This window comes from Tursiops truncatus, chromosome 1 (genome assembly GCF_011762595.2).
Source record: "Tursiops truncatus isolate mTurTru1 chromosome 1, mTurTru1.mat.Y, whole genome shotgun sequence".
NCBI lineage: Eukaryota > Metazoa > Chordata > Mammalia > Artiodactyla > Delphinidae > Tursiops > Tursiops truncatus.
Window position 1 is genome coordinate 172,464,039 of NC_047034.1, and position 24,063 is coordinate 172,488,101.

The window sequence follows — 24,063 nt, forward strand, 5'->3', positions numbered from 1 at the left end:
TGACCCCAACTCCCACAAGGCACTGCCTCCATCGATGCCAGGAGAAGGCCCAGTGACAGCAGACACGCGACAATCCATGGCCCGAGAGGAGGGGAAAGAGAAATGAGCAAAACCAAAAAGACTGTCCAACCTTATTTTCCCAAGTACAACAATGAATATTCCCAGGGCGACCCTGAGTCATTAGGAGATGCTAACCTGCGCTCCTCCGAGCCTGGCTGGGAAGGTGGGGCGCACGAGGCTCTGGGGAAGCCTGCTGTCCCAGATGACGGTCACACGCGGGGACCCCAAGAGCCAGGGTGAGGGGAGGTGGCAGTCTTGCACACAGTAACGCCTCCGGGGCCGGGAAGCCCCGCGGACAGTGGCCTGAACCCGTCCTTCCCTCACTTCAGCAGCCTCTGGTGTGAGCTGTGCATCTGACCCCACCCAGGTCCAGGCCGGCCGTTGGGAACCACATGTCTGTGGGCTGAGTGAGAGCTTCAGGTAACTATCAGACCACGATACACTGGATGGAGTTTACAAATCCAATCAGCACCACAACCGGACTGAATGTTACCCGGGGTTATTGGATTTTCTGGCATCAGGAAAACCAGAGCCTAGGACAGCAATTCCGAGTGTAGCGTGCCATCACTCTAAGTGCAGCCGTCCCGTTTTTAATGACAATTCCCTCCAGCAGGACCGGGCAGGGCCGAGCTAGTAGGCAGAGCTCTTTCCTTTGAGGCCCAGCTCAGGGGAGTCAGCTGGGTGGGGAAGGAAACAGATGCACCCCCTCCCCTCAAGGGGTTGGGGGGAAGCCAGGAGGAGGAGAAGATGGAGGGGATGGTGCCCTGCCGGCAGCTCCTGCTTCCTCTGAAGGGGGAACCACCCGCCCTCATTCCCCACCTCCCCCCCCACCCCCAGGCCTGGCCCACCTGCTCGGAGCTGGTTTCCCTGCTTCCACTCTGCACCCCCAGGCTGGCTTCCTCACCCCCAGGCTGGCTTCCTGAACCCCAGTCTGATTCCGTCACTCCCTGCCTAAAGCCTGCACTGGCTCCCTAGTGCCCTCGGGCTGGAGGGGAAACCACTCTGCACCAGGTGCCCAAGCCCCATTCCCGAGACTTGCCCTCTTCTTTTTCCCACATCTAATCTGCCAGCAAGTCCTGTGGATTCTCCAACCTGTCCTGCAGGAGGCCCGGGATAGCCTTTCACAACACCACCCTCACCCCACACACACTATTCTCAATGAAGCAGCCCGAGGGACCACTTCAAAAGGCAAATCAGACTGAGTTGCTTCCTTGCTTAAAACCAGTGCATCGTGCCATGTGTATGATAAAGTCCAAGCTCCGCATCAGGACTGCAGAGCCCCGCACGTACTGCCCTTCATCTCATCTCCCCATCCCCCGCCATGCCCTCCAGCCACACTGCTGGCCTCTGTAACCTGTGTTTTGGGTTAAAGGTCTCTGCTCCAGAGAGCCATCTCTGGCAATGCAGGCAAAGGAGCCACCTACCCCACCGTCTTCCACACCTCCCCATTTTATCCTGTACGGCAGGTGTCCCCAACCCCCAGGTCACGGACTGGTACTGGTCTGCGGCTTGTTAGGAACCGGGCCGCACAGCAGGAGGTGAGCGGCAGGTGAGCGAGTGCGAAGCTTCATCTGTATTTACAGCCCTCCCCATCGCTCGTGTTACCGCCTGAGCTCTGCCTCCTGTCAGATCAGCGGCGGCATTAGATTCTCATAGGAGCGTGAACCCTACTATGAACTGCGCAGGCGAGGGATCTAGGTTGTGCGTTTCTTATGAGAATCTAACGCCTGATGATCCGAGGTGGAGCTGAGGCAGTGATGCTAGCGCTGGGGAGCGGCTGCAAATACAGATTATCATTAGCTGAGAGGTTTGACTGCACAGAGACCATAATAAATCAGTTGCTTGCAGACTCATATCAAAACCCTATCAGTGGGCTTCCCTGGTGGCGCAGTGGTTGAGAGTCCGTCTGCCAATGCAGGGGACACGGGTTCGAGCCCTGGTCTGGGAAGATACCACATGCCGCGGAGCAACTGGGCCCGTGAGCCACAACTACTGAGCCTGCGCTCTAGAGCCCGCGAGCCACAACTACTGAGCCTGCGTGTCTGGAGCCTGTGCTCCACAGCAAGAGAGGCCGCGACAGTGAGAGGCCCGCGCACCGCGATGAAGAGTGGCCCCCACTTGCCACAACTAGAGAAAGCCCTGGCACAGAAATGAAGACCCAACACAGCCCAAAATAAATAAATAAATAAATGAGTTCCTTTAAAAAACAAACAAACAAACAAAAACCCTATCAGTGAGTGGCAAGTGAAAACAAGCTCAGGGCTCCCACCGATGGTGCATTATGATGAGTTGTATAATTATTTCATTATATATTACGATGTAATAATAATAGAAATAAAGTGCACAATAAATGTAATGTGCTTGAATCATCCTGAAACGTTCCCCCCCGCCCCTGCCCGGTCCGTGGAAAAATGGTCTTCCAAGAAACCAAACTGGTCCCTGGTGCCAAAAAGGTTGGGGAGCGCTGTTGTATGGCATATACTACTATCTTATCGTTTTCTTGTCTGCTCACTAACTTACTACTTCATTTCTCTTTAAACTGCTGGGCTGGGAGGAGGCTGCAGAGTTTCTTCACTCTCGCTGCTACCCTCAGCACCTAGCCCTCGGCCTGGCATGTGGCCAGGGGTCAATCGATGTTTCTGGAATGAAGGACTAGCTGCATTCCTGATGTCTGGCAGAGTGCCTGTTAGTGTGAGTTTGATTAAACTGCATAGAGAAAAGGAGCAGCAGCTCCTGCTTATTGAGCACCTACTACGTACTTAGCTGGGTGAGTGCGGGCAGGGCGTGGGGGACCGGGCAGGGCGTGGGGGACCAGCCAGTGCCCGTCCGAGTCCCCGGCTCCTACCCCCAGCACACAGCAGCCTGTTTACTGAGATTCTGAGTTGAGCTCCTTTCCTGAAGTGACATCAAAATAAGACGACAACAGTTTATCCCCTTGAGGTCCCGCGAGCCCCATTCAGGGAGGGATGGGGGGGCACTGTGCTGGAGCCCCACCACACGAGAGGCCACTTGTTCCTTTGTCAGTGCTTGTTCAGGCTGGCACCAAGCGGGCCCGCGGAACTGCTCGGAATGTGCCAACCAAGAAAAGCTGCAGGTCAGCCCTTTCCGGGATTTGCTGCTTTAATATTAAAATATTCATAAAGAGAAGTAATATCACTGTACACGAGCTTCCTATCTGCGAACGAGGATTCACACCTGTTCCTGGCGCTTGGCCAGCGCCTGGGTCTTTCTGACCATCTGTCTTTGGCTGCATCCTTGCTTTTTTTTTTTTTTTTTCTGGTACGCGGGCCTCTCACCGTTGTGGCCTCTCCCGTTGCGGAGCACAGGCTCCGGACGTGCAGGCTCAGTGGCCATGGCTCACGGGCCCAGCCGCTCCACGGCATGTGGGATCTTCCCGGACCAGGGCACGAACCCGTGTCCCCTGCATCAGCAGGCGGACTCTCAACCACTGCGCCACCAGGGAAGCCCTGCATCCTTGCTTTTTAGAGTGACAAGATGTTCTAGTCATACTGTTACTTTTCACTGCCCCACACCTGGAATCCTCCAGATGTCTAAGGGGCCCGGGCTCCTTCTCATGGGGAACAGCATTGAGAAACAGAGCTGCAGGCGCTAGGAGTATGCACTGCTACTGGGCGGGGCGTGGGTCACTGCTTTCTTGCGCTTCCATGGTTACGACTTGTAAATCATGAACATATGTCATCACAAATGTATACTGAGGCCTTCCCTGGTGGCACAGTGGTTAAGAATCCACCTGCTGATGAAGGAGACACGGGTTCAAGCCCTGGTCCGGGAAGATCCCACATGCAGCGGAGCAACAAAGCCTGTGCGCCACAACCGCTAAGCCTGTGCTCTAGAGCCCGTGTGCCACAACTGCTGAGCCCACGTGCCACAACTACTGAAGCCCATGCGCCTAGAGCCTGTGCTCTGCAACAAGAGAAGCCACTGCAGTGAGAAGCCCGCGCACCGCAATGAAGAGAAGCCCCCGCTCACCGCAACTAGAGAAAGCCCACGTGCAGCAACGAAGACCCAATGCAGCCAAAAATAAATAATTAATTTAAAAAAAAGTATATTGATGCCCCAACTCTAATCTCACATCTTCCTCTATTCCATATTCCATTCTCCCCCAGACAGAACCCTGGTACCCAACAGTATATATTTTCTCACTTGCTCTAATCCATAACAAAATAATTCCAGGATTATCACACCAGAAGTACTGTCAATAAATCTACTAGATAAACTTCAAGATTTGCTTCCTGTTCTCCCCTTCTTTGAATGTATTCTATGGCGTGTGCAGTAAATTGTTTCATGTTTGTAATGTTTTACCCTCAGGATCAGTCCTTAGAGGTGGGATTGCTGAGTCAGAGGGTGAATGCAGATGTGATTTTGCTAGCTGTACCTGAATTTTCCTCCATGGCAGTCACGCTATCCAATGTTTCCACCAACCACGTGTGAGAGTACTATTCCCTGCAGGCGTGCCAAAAGAGCGTGGTTGCGTGATTTTTGAATTTTTGCCAGTCTGTGAGGTTGCTTTAATTTGCACTTTCTTAACCTACTGCATCCTCTTTTAGCCCTGGGGTCAAGTCCAGGGCCCATCCTGGATGTGCTAAGCTGGGTATCCCAGACAGGGTGAAGGTCAGGGGAAGGGGTATACAGCCTTGCTGTGTCCACCCAGCCTGTCATGAACAATGCAGTCAAACGGTGCTCCAGATAAAAGTCTGGCACCTGTGCGGGGAAGGAGCGCTCTGGGTGTCTAGAGAAACCTCAGAAACATGCCCCGCTCATTTCTGGAGTAAAAAAAGGCTCCCTGCTGCCTTCAACAGGCAAAAGGAATGCTCTGGCCTTCTGCTCTGATGATCGTGGACAAGCTGCAAGGCTCCTGCTACGGGGCCAGGCGCTGCCTCAACAGAGCTCAGAGCAGGAGGCCAAGGGTGCCGGCTGGAGGGTGCCCTTGTGGGCTGTCGTTACTCACTGGGACTTCTTTTTCCCGAGTCAGCACCTGTGCTTCCCATGGCAGGCTCTTGGGTTACAGGAAGATGTCTTTAGGAATTGAGGTGGTGGAAAGATCCAGCATTGTGCCTCCAGCCCTCCGTGACATTACACGGTCACTATCCCTGGATGGCCCCCGTGCCAGGCACCCCTCCAGGGTCTCAGGGTGCTGAAAACAGCAGACCTGGCTCAGAGGGGACAAGCCGAGAGGCCCGGTCCCATTCCTCCCAAGCCCAAGCCTGCCCACCTCCACCCAAACCCACATTTTAAGAGCTCAGGGAAACTTCAGGTGTCAACAGACAGGTGTGGCCTTTATGGTACAATAGTCAGCGTGTAGGGTCTGAAGCCAGAGTGGGCTGGGGTGCTGACCCTGGCTGCACCATCAACCAGCTGAGTGTCCCACGCAAGTTCCTTCCACCTAGAGCCTCGCTTACCTTTTCTGTAAAGTTGGGGTAATAACAGAACCCATGTCACAGGCTGGCTGTGAGGATGAAATAGGACATGTATGCAGAGAGCCTGGCACACAGTACGGGTTCAATAAACGTTAACTCCCTCCGGGTGACGGCCCCATTCTGGACCTCAGGTGGCTGTCCAGGATAAGTCCCTTCTAACAGGTGCTTCACTTCTCCCTTTCTCCAAGTGAGAAAGGTGCCCTGGAGGGGTCACCACACCTGGGGCATCACGGTTTGAACAAGCTTGGCTTGTGGTATAAAACTCAGTAAAAAGGCATTGCCGTACCTTTCCATCCTAATATATATATATTTTTTGTAAGTTTTATTTTATTTATTTATTTCTATTTTTGGTTGCATTGGGTCCTCGTTGCTACGTGTGGGCTCTCTCTAGCTGGTGCATGGGCTTCTCACTACGGTGGCTTCTCTTTGTTGTGGAGCATGGGCTCTAGGTGCACGGGCTTCAGTAGTTGTGGCACACGGGCTCCGTAGTTGTGGCTGTAGACCACAGGCTCAGTAGTTGTGGTGCACGGGCTTAGTTGCTCTGCGGCATGTGGGATCCTCCTGGACTAGGGCTTGAACCCATGTCTCCTGCACTGGCAGGCGGACTCTTAACCACTGTGCCACCAGGGAAGTCCCTTAATATTCTTAAGATGAAATCTAGAGGGAATTGCTCTTTATGTTAACCACAACCAGCCAAGATGGCCATGACTCACACCCAGGACCGCCATGGACAGTTGCACAGCTGATGCACTGCCCAAAAGTACCTGGTAGGTAAGCTGAGTGGGAGGTAAAATCCAGCTGGTGTTCTGCTTGTCAAATTGTACAGTTTAGTGCAGGGCTGCAGCCACCTGGAGCAGAGGCACCTCTCTACCCCCTTGTCAAACCCTGCTACAGGGCTGCAACCCCCTAGGAATGTGGTCACACACAGGTGCTGCCTGCCAGGTCACCAGGCTATACAGGTCAGTAGGACTGTGTACAATGTCGTGGATGGGGGGTACCTTTGCCTAATCTGTCTACATGCCTTTTTCTAACTGGCACAAAGCCTGCATTAGGCTAGTGGGAGTCCCATTAATTTGAAAAATATGCATTTACAATCCATAGGTTGGTGACTGGCCTATACTTCTTGAGGTAAGATCTTTATGTACAGAACTGCTCTACTGGGTTCAAGATTCTGTCAAAAAATTGAGAAATCTGTTTTAGGAACAGACAGTAAAAAGTGAACTTCAGTGAGCATTCAGGGTTGGGAATAAGGATAGGGGTCTAGGATGAAGCTCCTAGCTTAGCTGGGGCATGTCACTTCCCCACACCGAGCCTGGCCTACAGCTCCCGGCTACTTCCCCTCTCTCCCTGTTCCACAGGGGAGGCTGCTCTGACCCTTCTGGGAACCTGAACCCCCAGGAACACCTTGCTCCACTGGGAGACACCGGGTCCATGTGGGTGGGTAACAACAGTTGCCTGGAAAACCCACCTTGTCAAGGCCTCACGTGCTCCTGCTGAGGTTTACACGGAAGCCACGCGGGCTAGGAGACAGGAGCCTCTTCCAGCAACCCATCTCCCTCCCCGGCCTCCCACATCCTTCCTTCTGGAACCTCCGCCCGAAAGCTTTACTCCTCTGGTGTCAACTGGGGATGCACTTCATGACTTAATAGCATCCTTCTCCACCTCTGCTCCCTCCTGCCTAACAGGGCGTCGGAATGGTTTCTGAGATGTCATACTATGCCTCTCTATCGTAAAGATCACATCTTTCTGAGGTCCATGAAGAATGGAGTGGCCTGTGGTGCCCTCGTAAATTATGATGCTGACCAGGCGGGCGGCCTTGGAACATGCAGACGAACCTGGGGAAGGGGAAGGATGCCCTGTGGGCAGTGGGGTCGGGGTGCAGGTGGAGGTATGTTACTTCTCCTGTCTGGTAGGGCAGGTGGGCCCCTTGGCCACCTCACGGTCACCTGTGTATACCGTGAGCACCCACCCTCCAACACCTTTGCTTATACCATCCTCTGACCCGGAGTACCTGCCTGACACCTGTCCACTTACTCACATCCTGTCTGTTGGGTCAAGGGCTATAGATCCCATTTGTCTGGGACAGTCCCAGTTGGCTCTTAATGTCCCAGGACAACTTTTAATAGGCCCTCTTTTTCTTGAAAAACTCTCCCAGTTTGGACAATAAATTATACAGTCACTCTGAACTTAGTAAAAGAATAATAATAGGGCTTCCCTGGTGGCGCAGTGGTTGGGAGTCTGCCTGCCGATGCAGGGGACACGGGTTTGTGCCCCGGTCCAGGAAGGTCCCACATGCCGCGGAGAGGCTGGGCCCGTGAGCCATGGCCGCTGAGCCTGCGCGTCCGGAGCCTGTGCTCCGCAACGGGAGAGGCCACAACAGTGAGAGGCCCGCGTACCGAAAAAAAAAAAAAAAAAAATAATAATAATAATAAGAGCAGCTGATATTTAATAAATAAATATTTACTGTTCCAACCTCTTTCTATGAATCATCTCATTTAATCCGCCAACCACTGGGTAGGGGCTATTATGATACTGATGGGGATATTCTACCAATGGGGGAGGAGAGTTGAGCAACTTGTCCAAGTTCAAGTGGAGGGGACACCAAGCCTAGTCCTGGCTCTACTACCCATGTGACCTTGGGCACGTCATGCAACCTCTCCAAGCTTATGTTCCTCACATGGAGAAAAGGAGAAAAGAAAGGAACTTTGTAGGACAGTGGGGAGCATTACACAAGGTATTTACTTTTCTGGTTGATGGTGCATTGTAGATGTTCAGTGAAGGACAGGTCCTTTCCACTATTCATTTCTTTCCTGAGAACTTGGACCCAACCTAGAACCAAAGAGGGCACCTTCCCTTCCCTGTATAAATATCTCCTAGTTGCTTGGTTTGAACAGGAAATCCTCTGCTTGCCCTGCTCTCGGCACTCCTACAGAGCATAACATGGCAGAGGTGAAGCCCCTTTTCTTGGGGGCACTGACCTCTCCCTATACATCCCACCCCCAAATTATTCACCATCTTTTCCACTTGCTACTAACAAACTAGCAACAGAGGTCGAGGTCACTGTGCCTTGGCCTCATATCCCCTACCTAGAAACAGCTCAGAAAGCCCACTTCTGCCTGGGAAAGCCCCCATACTTGCAGGGGAGCAATGCCACCTCCACACACCCAGCCCTCACAGCAAGCGGGGCCTCCAGCCCACACAAACTCCACAGAGCTCGGTGGCCGTCAATCACCAACAAGAAACTGCCCTGTAAGTCTGCTGGCAGCCTGGGGTGGAGGTGCGGGGGTAGGGGTGTCTGAATTCCAGAAGAGTAGGAAGAAGAAACCCTCCCCGATGAAGAGAAATCCAACAGAAGAAGAAGACTATTTCCAGGAGCTTCACTGGCGAGTATGGAAGATGCCAAAAAGGGGAAAGGGGGAACTATCTTACCGCCTTCTCATCTGAAAAGAGGACAAAACAGTCCCACTGACGTGATCACACACCTCCAACCTCCTCCCCGTGATCACATGGATCTAGGTGCCGGGTGCTTCTGATAATTGGAACATCACCAACCAGCCACGTCTTTTGCTCTCCATCCTGACCCAGTGTCTTGAACAGGCCAGTAAGAGTGTTATTCTAAAACCCATTGACCTTGCAGTCCCCAAACTCTGGAGAAGTCGCTCACCTATGAGCTCTGGGCCATGAACATCTAGAAGCAGCATTCTGACTCCGTTCTGATTCTGGCCCTCCAGCAAAGTGCGGTGACCAAGGAAAGAAAGAGGGCTTCAGCAAGAACGTGCCGCAGCTGGGAAGGGCAGGAGGCGAGAGGCCCCTGGGGAGACAGACTTTGCCTGGAACAGAAACTGACCTCAAGATGCCAACACAACTTCACAGCGCGTGCGAGGCTTAACTGACGCTGGTGACACTCAGCCCTGCCCAGGTGAGCGGCCGAGAGGGCTGGCGCTGGCAGGGCAATGCGGAGCCGGCCCCCGAGTGGGCCTGGGCAGCATGTGAGCTTTCAGCCTCTGTGGCGGTTCTCCAAAGCCACGCTCCTCCGGGAATTCCAGCCAGGAAATGGCCCTGCTTTGGCGGAACCTGGCCAAAGCTCCCAGTCCATCCCTCCGCTGCGTGCCACCCAGGGCCACCCAGCCCGTTCTGCCCCTGAAGGGAGTGATTCTCCCCCAGTCTGCAGTCACCTGAACCAGGAAGAAGAAAGAAAGGCTTGCGCCCTTGTTTTTTCTCCACTCACGCCTGCGCCTGGCCTGGGGAGGGAGCAGGGAGCGCGGTGCACTCCACGGTCATCCTGGTCACTCCACGGTCATCCTGGCAGGAGACACAGGTCGGAGCTTGAGATGGCACCAGTGGGTCATGTAACTGGAGAAGCCAGGCTGAGGGGCGCTGCCCACGCACAGGACCCTCCAGGTCTGTCACACACTGTGGGTACATTCACATGGGCTGAGCCCTCCCCCTGCTCTTGGCCCGTTTCCTGCACACCTACTGTGTGCCAGCCCTGTGGGCCCAGCGCGCGCTTCGTCTCTGCTCTGCCTGCTTCCCCGGCCTTGTTCACTCCTCAGCAGCAGGAGTGGGACAATCATAGGGACACAGAGACAAACACACTTCAGGCCCCGACCTCAAGGCGCTCCCGGCCTTACACTGCTGAGTCAACAGCCACCTCCCCCTAAAAGGGACAGTCCCAACGGCTCCGTGCTGTTTTCCATCTTCCACCTTCATCTCAGACCTGTTTATGAGTCCCCTGCCACGTGCTGGGTCCAGGGCTGAACACTGGGTGGGAGATAGAAGGGTTAGTAGCACCGGGATGACCCACGCTTCTCTAGCTGCATCTAACCAGGCCCATCTTCAGGGCAGCCAGGAGCCAACACCGGCCGAGAGAAGCACGGCCCAGCCTCTCCCTGAGGGCTCGGCAGGGCTTAGGGGTATTGACTGGCCCTGGGCCATCCCCCTCCTTCTGCCTGAGCCCACGGGTTCTTGCTAAAGACCTTCCTTTCCTTGGGCACCACTCTGCTGGCAAGGCCTGAATCAGAAAGATTCTTCTAGATCTTCATGGTGCAGAGCTCCTGGTCGAGCAACTTCTCTGGAGTTCAGGGGCTGTGAAGGTCAGAGGCTAAGGGCTGCTGGTCAGCAGTGGGGTGTAGGTCCTGGGCTGGGGTGAGAGTGGGAGGCCTGGCGGCAGTCAGAGGCCCAGCTGGTGTGACCCAGGGACACGCTGACACCAGCACCACTTCTATGACCACTTCTGCAGTCAGTGGGCAGCGTCAGGCTGCTGTCTTGGCTTTCTCAGAGGTTGGCTTGTTCTCCCCGCAACACAGGTATTTTCCCCTGCATTCTGAGTAGTATTCTGCTCACGGTACCTGACAACAGGGGCTCAGAAGAACGCTCAGCCCAACCCTCCCACCAGATGAGGCCCGCAGAGGCTGAGGGCAACACTGTGGAAGAGCCCTGGACTCCTGACTCAGGACGGCCCGCTCCGACACGCCCCAGGGCCTCGGATTCACAGGCCCAGCCTGTCCCTGAGACACACGGCACAAAGGATTCATCATTTAAAAACCTGTTAGCCACGGAAACAAACAGCAGCGGGTTCCCCATGGGGCTGTGGAGGGCACTGGCTATACCCCACAGGTCCTAGAGCCAGGCACACCTTCCTTGGCTTAAATTCCACCTTTCAGCAGCTCGCTTCTCGGGCTCTCAACCTTCTCATCAGAAAAATGGTGAAGCCTATCCGAGATCATTCTTTAAAGTCCATGTATTCCTGGCCCAGGGAACTATTCAATGAGTATAAAAAAATTGTATTCATTACCTATACATTAAATAGAAGTATTAATTTTTAAGATATTATGGAGCCACTGGATTTTTAAATTTTATTTATTTATTTTTGGCCATTCAGCGGGGCTTGTGGGATCTTAGTTCCCTGACCAGGGATCGAACCCGGGCCCTCAGCAGTGAGAGTGTGGAGTCCTAACCACCGGACCGCCAGGGAATTCCCAAGCCGTTGGATTTTAACCTCCATCTTTTCCCTACCATAGCACCTGGCCTCCAGCTGAATCAGAAGGCTCCTTTCTAGACTGTTCTGAGTGTTTAGCTCAGTGCCCCAAAATGCCTCTCCTCCTTCTGTGTCCCCACGTCAGGCTCTGGGCATGAAGCTCACCCGGTTGTTAGCAGCTTCTGTCATAGCCACTGGCCAGCCCGTGTCGTTGGACCTATGTAAAGAGCTGGGCTGGGAGCCCAGGCCACAGCACACGCGGCAGCCTTGGACCTCCCTGGTCTCTGCCTGTTTCTGGAGCCCAGGAGCCCTGGGTGTTGGTGATAGGACAGGGCACTTCCCACCTGGGGTTGGGTCCCCTCTGTGACCCGCTGAGGCCAGCATGAAGGCTAAGCTGCAGGCTGCCTGAGTGTGGCCCGTGGGGCACTGAATGCCCTTCACTCCAAAATGCCTCGTGCTCAGGATTCCTAAGCCACCACCCCCTCTTTTTAAAACATCTTGAATAAGCTGCACGTATGTAACGTGGACCATGTGATATAACCTGACATACGTAACCACCTGCAAAACCACCACCACAATCAAGATAGAGGCGTATCCGTCACCCCAAAAGCTTCCTCTTCCCCTTCGAAAGCCACACTCCTGCCCCTCCCCCACCCTCCAGGCAACCACTGATCTTTCTGTCCCTACAGATTAGGTTTCATTCTCTAGAGTTTCACATGAATGGAACCACACAGGATATACTTTTTTCTTTCTGGACTCTGGCACTCAGCATAATGATTTTGAGACCCGTCATGTGGCTGCATGTCTCGATAGTTTGTTGCTTTATTGCCAAGCGGGATTCCACTGTAGGATATACTGGTCTGTTTACTCATTCCTCTGTTGATGGACTTTTGGGCTGCTTCCAGTTTTTGGCTATTACAAAGAAAGCTGCTAGGACCATTAGTGTACAAGTCTTTGTGCAGATATATATATTTCCTAGGTGAGTAAAAACCTAGGAGTGGCATGGCTGGGTCCCATTTCATCTCACTGTACAATTTCTATGTCCCCCTAGTACTGACAGTCTTCTAACACATACGACTTAGTTTTTCTATGTTCCTTGTTTGTTGTTGGCCTTCTCCCTCCCCTATGTGGCAGATGGTATTTTCGCAAAGATGGACACAATAATACTTCCCATACGTGCTTTTTATAGGGTGGAGTCTGGCTGGCCTTGTGGCTGGCCTGTCACCAACTGAATGCAGCGGAAATGACACTAAGTAATGTCTGAGACCAAGAAGCCTTACAGCTTGCTCCTTCACTTCCTGGAACTCCTTCTGTGGGATCCCCGAGCCTGTGGAGGAGGTCTGACGACCATGCTGGAGGGCCACAAATGGGTGTTTTAGTTGTCAGTCCCAGTTGAGCCCAGACACCCCACCAAGGCACCAGACACGTGAGTGAAGCTGTCTTGGACTCTCCAGTGGAACAGCCCACCACAGCAGAACCCACAACCCTCACCCACCATGTGGAACTCAGGAATCACCAGGCTGCACCCTGCCATGTCCCTGACACACAAAATCACGGGACGTAAGAAAAATGCTGGTGAGATTTGGGGGCTGTTTGTTACACAGCAGATCCACGAGAAACGGATCTGTCTGCCTGGCTCACAGATACACCCCAAAGGCCCAGAACAATGCCTGGCCAATAGGAGGACCTCAACAAGTGTTTGCTGAATGAATAAGTGAGTGGGGTTCTAGGTAAGATTTTATCAACACTGAAGAGATTTCTACTGATCAGGATTGAATGCTGGTGCAGCAGGAAGGGATCTGTGTCAGGCATGAGACTTCAAGTCCAAACACTGAGACCAGCATGCAGTATGACCCTCCTGGAACCTCAGTTTCCCCAACTGTAAAGTCAGGCTAACTCCACCTATGTCATGGGCTGGATCTGAGGAGAATGTGAAGATGAGGTGGGTGGAGGCCTCAGCACAGGGCCAGCCCAGGAGATCCCCGAGAAGGCTTGCTACGTCTGCGTGAAACTGCTGCCCCCGCCTGCCACCCACACCTCATATTGCGCTCGAGGCCCACAGAGATCTGCTCCCCCCTCTCCTGTTCAGCCATCATCAGGGGCAGCTCTTCCAGGAAGGAAGCTCACCCCCAGATCCCTGTCTGAGGCCAGGACAGCATCCCCTGGGGAGTCAACCAGGGCTGTGGAGAATCACAGTGGAGGTCCCTCGCAGACCTGACCCTGTGTCCATGGCCAGTACCCACCATGGCTGCCCCAGAAGGAGGGCCAGCTCTGAAGACCACCGCCCCCTCCCGCCCCGGCCTGGCTCACACCAAAGCTCTTCTCCCAGGACAGAGGCCAGTGTGGCTCTCACTTCCTGCCACGGGTTCAGGGCCATGTCCTGACCCCATCACGGCAAGATGGGCCTGCACAGTGATAGAGGCCACAGCTCCAAACAGGGTTGAACAGGGTCTTGGGCAATGTCTTATGAAAGGCATATCAAGACCTGGCTTTTCTCACACTGCGCTCTGTTCTCCTCCTCTCAGCCGATCAATCTCTGACACTTCCTGGGCGGCGAGTGGGGATTAACTAAAAGCAGCAGCTCCAGGTCTGCAGCCCTTGCTCACTTCTCAAATATGGCAGCCGAGGCCACTGGCATTTCCTGGGACTGAAGTGTGTTCACTGAGCAGTGGAAGGAGAGGAGGTCGGGAAGAGAAGCTCCTGGCTTGTGTGTCCCCGAGACCAGCCTTGACGCCTTTAGTCCCTGGGACAAGCTCCAGAGCAAAGACTAAGAATGAATCCACAAATCCCGGTGCCTCAAGGGGTCCGAGTGACAGCTAAGAACGCTGGGCTTCCAAACCCAGATCTGTCCATCTTTCTCCTCTCTTCCCGATTTCACTCCCTTCCTCTCTACTGCTACAACCACCCCTAAGACGCCTAGAATAAAAAGAGTATCTGCTAAGAACAGAGGTTTGGAAACTAGAGTCACTGGACATCAAGTGTGGGCTCTCAAGTCTACTAGCCGGGAGATTAGAAAAATCCTTAGTCTCTCTCATCCCCATTTTGTAGATGGGGAGACTGAGGCTAATAAACACCACTCACCTAATGAGGGTTGTTGGGAGGATCAATGGGCTCCTGCAGGCAGAGCAATTAGAGTGCCTGGCATAGTCCAAGTGCTAAATAAACGTTAGCTGTGGTGATTACTGCTCAAAAGCAGTTTACTATGTGCTCACACTTCAGTCATCCCAACTACAGAATGGGTGTACAAGGTTTTTTCTGAATAGGGAAGAGGTTGGGCTCTGGTACCTGCTTCCTAAACAAGCATCGGATATGTGGAGGGTGAGTCCTGGAGGGTGTCTTGAGTATTTTCAAACTAACCAGTCCTTCCTCTTTTCTCAGGATAATCAGAACATTAATACACAGCGGAGTCTACTGAGAATTGGACCCAAAGCATTGAAGGAGACCCCAGAAAGGGTCATTGTTTGGGGGTCCATGGAACAGATTCTGACCTGGGCAGGCGGGAAGGGTAGCAAAGGGGGCCTGGGGGGACGGGACTGGACTGGCTGCCTTTCCAACTCATAGAGTCAAGGGCCCAGGACGAAAACCCCAGACAGGGAAAAGAGAGAGGACATCAGTCACTCGGGTACAAAAACCTATAAAAAGCAAAGGAGTCTAAAGGGACAAGGTCGATGCCATGTGTTGTCAGTCACCAGACACCAGGACTCTAAGCAGATTCTGGATATGATTCTATTTAAAATGCTCTCTGTGGCGGATCCTCAGTCACGGCTGCCAACGAACCCCACCTCCCCGCAACCACAGCCTCCAGAGTCTCCGCCCACATGATGCTGGGCTTGGTCATGTGACTTGCTCTGGCCAATGAGACAATAGCAAACATAAAGCAGGAAGCGGCTTGAAAAGCGTCCCTGTACTGCCCTGCACTATCTAAGATGCTGAGGATGGGGGAACCGGTCACAGAGGGACTCTGCAACTTTTCTGGAAACCTCAAACTACTCCAAAGAAACACCTGTTGGAAAACATGTGCATTAGGGCATGTGCTCGTTTTTGGGAATCCAGCTGCCAGGTGAAGCAGCTAACCTGCTAGAGACACACAGCCCAGCCAGAGCTGCAACAGAACAGCAGAGACTCTGGACACTTCTTCCACCTGACCATAGATTATTTTCAGCTGGATCAAATCTGGAGTCTGAGAAGCTTTCAAGGGGGATCTGTCAACTGTGAAAAACAGTCGGTAGTATATTAGGAAGATGCTCTGTCTGTAAAGTTAAAACTCTCTGGAAGCTTCCACCAAATTCTAAGATGTACCAGCTAAGCGTCTTCAACATCAGTGCTGTGGGACAGAGGGGCAGCAGCCCCTAGGGCATCAGGCTAGATGGCCTAAGAAACAGTGGAAGCTTCTAGGTATGATTTACTTATTGAAGAGGAGAACATAAATTCAACCCAGGGCGATGGACGGCCCAGAAGATGAACAAGTCTTTGATGCAAGGAATGAGACAAAGAGTGGAGTGCGGATGTGGGAAGGGAAACAGGAAACATTAAGTTGCTTTTCAAACCCACACAGCTCTGGAGACAAGGATGTGTGTGTAAAAAAGCAGGTGGGCAGAGCCATCCCAGCATCAGTAACACATCATTCTATTCAACAGCCACTCAGGCCACCTACCACCCCACTGCCTGCAGGACTGGTTACAATGGCAGCCAAAGCATGGCCACACCTGCTAGGAACCTAAAGGACACTGGTGTCCCCTGCTGCTCAAGGCCTAAGACAGTCTCTGCACCCCAGAACTCTTCAAGCAGAATATCTGTGGCGTAGATTCTTATCTTCAAGCCTCGTTGGTCATGAAAAAATATATTATTCAACCAACTTGCATTGAGTATGTTGTGGGTTTCTGGGCAGGGCCTGGGTCCCACTTGCCTCTGAATTATCTGAGCCACAGGCACAGGTTCTATTGTGGGGAAGTTTTCATGAAACATTTGTTGAATGAGCAAATTAAATAATGAGGCTCAGTTCCTGCCAGGAGCTCAGTCTAGGACAGGTGACTCATTGTGAGGCAGGGAAAAGGCCCCAACAGGGCTTATTCCTTGTGCTAAAGAGAGGAAACTTGGGCATCATTTCTTCTCCGCCGTGCTCACCAATCATCGACTTTGTTCAGATGGTGAGGCTGAATCTGTGCTGGGTACTGTGCCTGTAGGAGGGTGGCAAGTGGCAAACCGGGTAGGAAACAGACGCCCCTCCATGTGTGCTGAGTCCTGAGGGAGCTCAGCATCTAGGGCTGTGAAGTCTAGGGAGGAGGGGCCCTTATTAGTTTCCTCCTGCTGCTGTATCAAATAACTACAAATTTAGTAGCTTAAAAAGATACAAATTTAGTATCTTATAGTTCTGGAGGTCAGAAGTCTGAAATGGGTCTCAGAGGGCTAAAATCAAGGTGTGGGCAGGGCTACATTCCTTCTGGAGGCTTTAGGAGAGAGTCTGTCTTTCCCGGCTTCTAGAGGCCACGCACATTCCTTGGCTTGTGGACTCTTCCTCCACCTTGAACACCAGCAATGGTGGATTGGGTCCTCACGTTGAATGTCCAGCCTCTGTTCTCTGACTTTCTCTCTCTCTGACTCTTCTGCCTCCTCTTTCACTCTGAAGGAACCTTGGGATTACGCTGGGCCTACAGGATAATCCCTCCATTTTAAGGATGTCTGATTAACAACCTTAATTCTCCTTTGCCACGTAAACTACCATATTCACGTGCTCTAGAAATTAGGATGCAGACGTCTTGGGGGTGAAGGGGTGTGATCCTGCCAACCACAGGCCCTGGACCCATCGAGTGGAGATGGTTCAGAAAGATTCCTGGAGGAAGCAGAGCCTGAATCAGGACTTGGAGGAAGAGTGACCATCAGGAGGCTGGGGGAGAAGAAGAGCAAACACAAAGACTCAGAGGAGAAAGAAGGGAGAGGATCCACAGGCACATCTAGGAAGCACGTGTACATAACATGTGCATCCACGTGCTAGAAGGAGACGAGGCTGCAAAGGCAAGGAGAGGGTGGGAAAGGGACACAGGAACACCTTCAACACCTCTCTCCTCATACTGCTTTCTCCTGCTCAAAACCTCCATGTCCCTGAACTTCAGGGTACAGCCCTGAATGCAAAGCCTCCGCCTTCCCACCCCCATCCACAGGCTGGCCTTCTTGCCTTTGCTCAAGCTATTTCCCCTGCAGTAATGCCCTCTCTGCCCCTGCCAGTGTCACCTAAGGGCTCCAGAGCCACCCTGCTGAGCTCTGAACCTGGCCCTAACCAGGTACTGCTGTGTAATCTTGGCACATTGACAGCCCACCTCATACTCTTATTGTGAGAATTAAAGGAGCTAAAGTGTGTGGCATATAAAAAGTGCTCAAAAATGCTAGCTGTCACCACCACTACCACCAACAATAACATTGCAGGGGGTCCAAGAGGAAAGCTATTTTCATAATAACACTCTGACATTATTTGCCTGTTTTACTGTGTTAGTATTTGCAATGCTGGTGCAAAAGCAATGCTGGGTAAAATGCTGACATCTTAGCAGAAATCATAACAGTGGCATCAAACTGTATTAGTAGTCACTGAGTTCTTTACACAATGTACTCATAGTTGAAAGAAAGGGGGGGGGAGGAGAGTTTTACTTAAGAATAACCTTGATGAAGCTGTAAAAATAATTAATTCTATTAAAACTTGATTCCCAAGTACATATTTTTTAATAAAATGGGAAAAACACTTAAAGTTCTTTCGCTGCATACCAAAGCACAATGGCTGTCTCAAGGAAAATTATGTGTGCAACTGTTTGAGTTTCTAGCTAAACTAGCCACTTTTTCGTAGCTCACCATTTGTACTTGAAAGAAGGACCAACGTACAACCTATAGTATCTGGCAAACTACTGAACTAAGTGAACACATGAGGTAAGTGAGCCTGTTACTTCTAGGAAAACAAATGACAGTATTTGTTGATAAACCTTGAACTTTTGAGCAAAAATCCAAATTTGGGCAAACTTGATCTGCCACTATGATTTCAGCAGCTCCTCAAGACTTAAAGACTTTTCTAATGAGATTGGTGGTGATGTTAACAGATATGACTTATTGATGTTGGATACTGAAATATGCCAAGATTTGGAGGATGTGCATTGCTCAGTAAACCAATATTTTCCAAGTGATCAATGTTAGATTAAAAACAAATCATGTGTGGGTACAATAGCCATTCAAAGTACCAATTAGACCCATGGTTTTGTCCATCCTAACAGAGCACAAAACCTTCACTGGATAATTCCACACTCAGCAAACCTCTAAGAAACTACCATTTGGTGAGTTAGTATGAAGTCAAAGAAAAATATGCATAATTATCTAATAAGGCAACTAATACACTCTTCCCTCTTCCAGCTACACATCTGTGTGATGCTAGATTTTCAACCAAAACAACAAATCATAGTAGCCTGACTGAAAGAGTAGTTAACGAGAACTCAGCAGTCTTCTATGGAGTCAGACATTAAAAATTTTTTGCAAAATTGCGAAACGATGCTGCTCTTTTCCCTCAAATCTTTTTGTTTAGGAAAATACAGTCATTTTCATTTAAAAATAATGTTAGCATGTAATGGGTTTAGTACTGTCCTTTTAAAATAAATTGAAGATTTAGACACGTTTTCTCGGAGAAATCAATGCAACTGAGGGGGCCTGGGGAAATCAAGACACCCCACAGGGGTCCCACGGGCAACCAGCTCACCACAGGTGTAGGGCTGCAGTCACGCAGGGACTCTGGGGTGAGTTTACTCACGCGATGACACCATTCCTTATTAAACAATCATTCAGGACTTCTGCCTTTAAACTCAGGATGAGACCAAAATCCCAAACCAAACATTCCCAGACTCGTCCCCACAGAAACAAAGGAAACTTCTAAACCCCCATTCTCGCCAGACTTGATTCTTTTCGTTGCTTTGATGTTGGAACCATCAATGTTTGCATGTTTGCTTGAGTTCCTAATCCTCTCACGTGCCGAAGAATTCCAGTGTCAACCACCCCCAAACCAAAGACGGAGGATGGGCCGGTGGGGACTGGCCAGAGTGGAAGTCTTTGGGGGCTTTGCGTTTTCCCACCGCAGGGACGCTGGTTATTAACAAGCGTCGCCCAACATCTGCCGAGTACTTGGCTTGTGCATTTATTCTCATCCTTCTCATTATGGGCATATAAATCCCTTTTCATGCCCCAGCCTCCTTCTGCCCACATCTGTCTGCAATTTACTCACCATGTGCTGTGGCTGGGGAGGAAGCATCTTATTTATGACTTTGTAGAATGCCAGGCAGGATGCCTGAGTTGCTTGCTACCTTGAACTTAGATGGGCTCAGGGGGTCTAAGGTCTGGGCTACCCCAAATGGGAATCAGGCGACCAACATCTCCAAACAGATCTGAGGAAGCCTGCCAAGCCCTGTCTCATCAGATAATCACTAAGTATTTGCACTAATGGTACTTGGCACTGGGCCAAGCACTTTATACCTCATTTAATCCTCATGACAACCTGTGAAGTAGCTACTATTATTGGCCTCAATGATAAGAAAAGTAGGTATTGTTACTGTTGCCTTCTGCAAAGGAACTGTGGTTCAGAGAGGTTAAGGAATTTGCCCCAGGTCACACAGCTAGTAAGTGACAGAGATGGGATTCATGCCCAGATCTGACTCGAGTCTGCTGTCCCCGTGACTGAGCTAGGATGGCCTCCTGTCTCTCTTGTCCAGGCCAACTTCACCCCTCGTGACCTCATCCAGAGGGGAGATGAGGTGTTTAGTGCAGTGGAAAAAGTTTCGGACTCTGCTGCTAATTAGCTCTGTCACCTTGGCCAAGTTACTTAACCTCCCTGAGCCTCATTCAGCTGTCTCCATCTGTGAAAGGGGTTAAAACCTTCCAGCAGGAGTGGTGGGGTGAATGGTAGACCAAGTGCATAGAACAGTGCTGGAACACAGTAGGTGCTCAATAAGGCTTTCCTTGAATGAATACTGACGAGTCCTTGTTGATGACATTATTGTTCCTACAAAGCAGTCGCCTTTGGGGGATCTCTGGGTCCCTGAGCAAGGCCCTGAAGACCTTTGCGGATGGATAAGAAATCGTACAGCACAGAGTTGGGAAGAAATGCCTGCATAGCTCTGTGCCCTGTGGGCTAAACGGATGAGGGTGCACATCATGGTTCCCGCCTTCACAGACACGACCTCATTTAATTCACTGTTACTGTCCCATCACTCAGATCAGAACACTGAGGTCTGGAGAGCCGTCTGCTCCAGGAGCTGGGCAGTCGGTGGGTAAATGAGCCTCTGCTCACTCCCTGCCCACACCCCTGGGCACAGGAACAGCAGAGACAGGTATTCCTCCTCCTCCCAGGTACAGAAGGGGGAATACAGGTAAGAATTCTTTCCGTGGCCCAGGACACAGAAGGCAGGTGACTCTGTCCTGGAATGAACACCGGCAAAGGAGGCTGAGACAGCGTCTGGCTGCTTCCTGAGGCAGCCTCGACTCTGCAGGATCGTGAAACCTGGCGAGACCAAAGGACGTCAGCTCACACGGCCTGGACCCAGCAACACGTGCCCATGGGAGACTCCTGAGACTTGGATCTCCTTCCTGAGAAGGGTGGGGATGTTCCGAGGCCCCCGGGAAGCTGGGAGTGGAGGGAGCTTGTATAGATCTGCCTGGACCGCAGGAGGGTTGCATAGAGAAAGCACGCGTGCCTGGCACAGTGACTTCTGCTCACACGGCGTCAGCTGCACCGTGACGCAGACCACCTGCCTGCTACGGCCTGAAGAGACCACCCAGAACACTGTCCAGGTGGCCCCACCAGAAACAACACCCCAACAGGAAAGTGTCTACCCAGCTTTAAGAGTAACATGTACTGCTGGGGAGAACGCAGAGAGGGGCTGGCGCAGCCGGCTGAGGGCGCACCGGCATCCCAGGCTTCCTGGGGGACGGGTGGTGGCGTGTTGGCCAGACAGCTGGCTTAGCCAGTGTTCTGCTGCTCACTTCACACCTGTGGTCAGGGAAACCCACAAGGACAGAGCCGACTAACCATCCAGCACAATCCCCTCTCCCTCCCCGCCCAGTTAGCCCTGTAGCTGGGACGCGGACACCCAGCACTCCCTGCGGCCACGCTCTTGCCAAAGGGAATCTCTGACCCTGGATTTTGGCCCTTTCCCTGGATCCTTCACAGGCCGAGGGGAGCAGAGATGCCCACCAGCCTGAAATGCCCCCTGGGATGGTCACAGAAGAGAGAGACAAACAGATTCTTTAAGCCACCCTGTTCTGGGGTCTTTGCTACAGCAGCCCGAAATCAACCGGAGGAATAAACCTGCTTTGGCCTCAGCAATGAAGTCTTTATCGAGAGAGTATTTATCGTTCTAGGAAGTGGTAAGTGGAAAGGAGGGTGCCAAGTTTTATTGCCCTTCCCCCCCCCCCCCAGGAGAATCAAAGACACTAAGCGGGGCTCAAGAGGTCAAGGCAGACCCCACCCAAGATATTTTCTCCCCCAACGTTTCACGTTGCAGGACTGGGAGGGGATGACTCCCAACCTTTCTCAAATAACCTTGTGAGATGCAGTGTGGGCAGGTGGCTCCCAGGAGAGATGGGTATGCCGGCTGCCAGTACCCCGGGCCGGCTCTGAGGAAAGCAGCTGACACGTGCGCCCAGTGGTCTCCTAAAGCAGTTTCTCTCCTAACTCCTCCCCCAACCCAGGGCTGGATGCTGCGCTCCCTAGAGGGGAGCTCCTGCAGAGCTAGCAACGAGAGAAGAGGCCTGAGCCCTCCCCCGGAGAGCCCACCGCCGTGAGCACGAGTGAAGTGGGGGAGGGATGTGTCCTCCAGCACAAAGCCCAGCACCCTGCACTGTCCTGTGAGGGGAGGCGCCGCAGGACCCTGAGAGCTCTTCTGGGTCAGCATCCTCGTTCAGCAAAGATAACTACCTGCCATTCACACACCTCAGAAGGAGGCGCCCCAGGACCGGCAGTGATGGAGAACACGAGGCGGTCACACCGCAGGAGGGAATGACATCTGTACCCGACCCAGCAAGACGCAGGATTCCACCCAAAAAGGAAGGGGCAGCCTGGGCTGGGGGCTGGGCGCCGGGAGGCTCCTGGGGCCACGTCACTGCCCCTGCAGAGGCAGGACCCTGGCTCCTGGTGTCCTTGTGGCCCCAGCTGAGGCCCAGGCGAGGGAGGGGAGGGAGCTGTCGCCCACTTGTCACTCACCCTGCAACGCTTCTCTGGCTCTGGCTAGCTCCTGCCCCTTCTGGGCCAGCTGGACCCTGAGCTCGGTGGCCGCGAGGACCTCGGAGGACTTGCCGCCCTGCGACTCCTCCAGGTCCTTCATCAGCATCTCCTTCATCTGCCGGAGAAGGTGGACTTCCTCCTGGAGCCGGGACACTTCCTCCCGCAGCAGTGCTAGGGGAGAAGGGCACACGGTTAGAGCGGGGGACAGTGGCTCCCGCTCGCTCACTTTTCTGGGGACAGTTTGAAGGTGCTTTGGCTTTCCCTGTTTGCTCTGCATTCAGGGCCTGTCCTACTATGTGTAGGAAAACCCCCGAACGACCTTATGGCAAGGAGGCCCCGCCCCAGTCCTGGGCCCCGCCCACAGTCTGCAGAGCACGCCTGGCGGGGCTCCCTGCCTCCCACCACACTCTCTAGGGCTCTCAGGGGCCAGCACTGCAGTCCCAAGCCAGCAGCACTCCCAGTTACGCTTTACGCGCTTTCCCTTGTTCACCAAAACCTCCGGGGGCAGGATGCTTCACCCCCATCTCACAGACTAGGAAGTCAAGGCTCGGAGAGATTAAGAAACTCCACGAGGGCATAAAGTGAGTAGGTAGCAGAGGTGGGATGTGAACCCAGACCTGGTCGACTCCGGGCACAGTCAACGCGACAGTATTACTCAGGACAGTGCACACCCAGGCCGAGATGCTCACCTCACTCAGAGACCGATTAAAAGAGCTTCTGACGTAGAGAATGGACTTGAGGACACGGGAACGGGGAAGGGTAAGCTGGGACAAAGTGAGAGTGGCGTGGACATATATACACTACCAAATGTAAAAGAGATAGCTAGTGGGAAGCAGCCGCATAGCTCAGAGCTTTGTGACCACCTAGAGGGGTGGGATAGGGAGGGTGGGAGGGAGATGCAAGAGGGAGGAGATACGGGGATGTATGTGTATGTATAGCTGATTCGCCTTGTTATACAGCAGAAACTAACACACCATTGTAAAGCAATTATACTCCAATAAAGATTTAAAGAAAAAAAAACAAAGAGGTTCTGAGATGCTCACGGAAGCCGGCCCTGGAGCGGCTGGTCTTAGCTTGCATCATAAGCTCACACATCGCTCTCTCCCTTTTCCCCACCCTCCTGCACGCTGGTCCCTCTCTGTGCGACAGGCCAAGCTCTTTCCAGCCTCAGGGCCTTTGCCCCTGCAGGGCCCTCCACCTGCGACACCCTTTTCCCTGCTCTTCCAGTGACACAGCCGCCCCCCGACACCACCCTGTCCCATGCTCCCACGGTAGCAGGGGAGGCAGTCCTCGCCTGTGAGGGTCAGAGGCCACGGCTGCGGCAGGGCTTTCGAGGTCCCGGGTCTCCG

General features: G+C 52.6%; 1 protein-coding gene across 2 annotated transcripts in view; it reads right to left on the reverse strand.

Moving 5' to 3' along the window:
* Positions 1–24,063, reverse strand: part of LOC101336082 (kazrin) — a 144,003-nt gene that overhangs the window by 86,190 nt on the left and 33,750 nt on the right. For both annotated transcript variants that reach the window (XM_073795741.1, XM_033842974.2), the window contains exon 2: positions 22,694–22,885. In XM_073795741.1, coding sequence (XP_073651842.1) covers positions 22,694–22,885 — 192 coding nt within the window. The remainder of the gene's footprint in view (positions 1–22,693; positions 22,886–24,063) is intronic.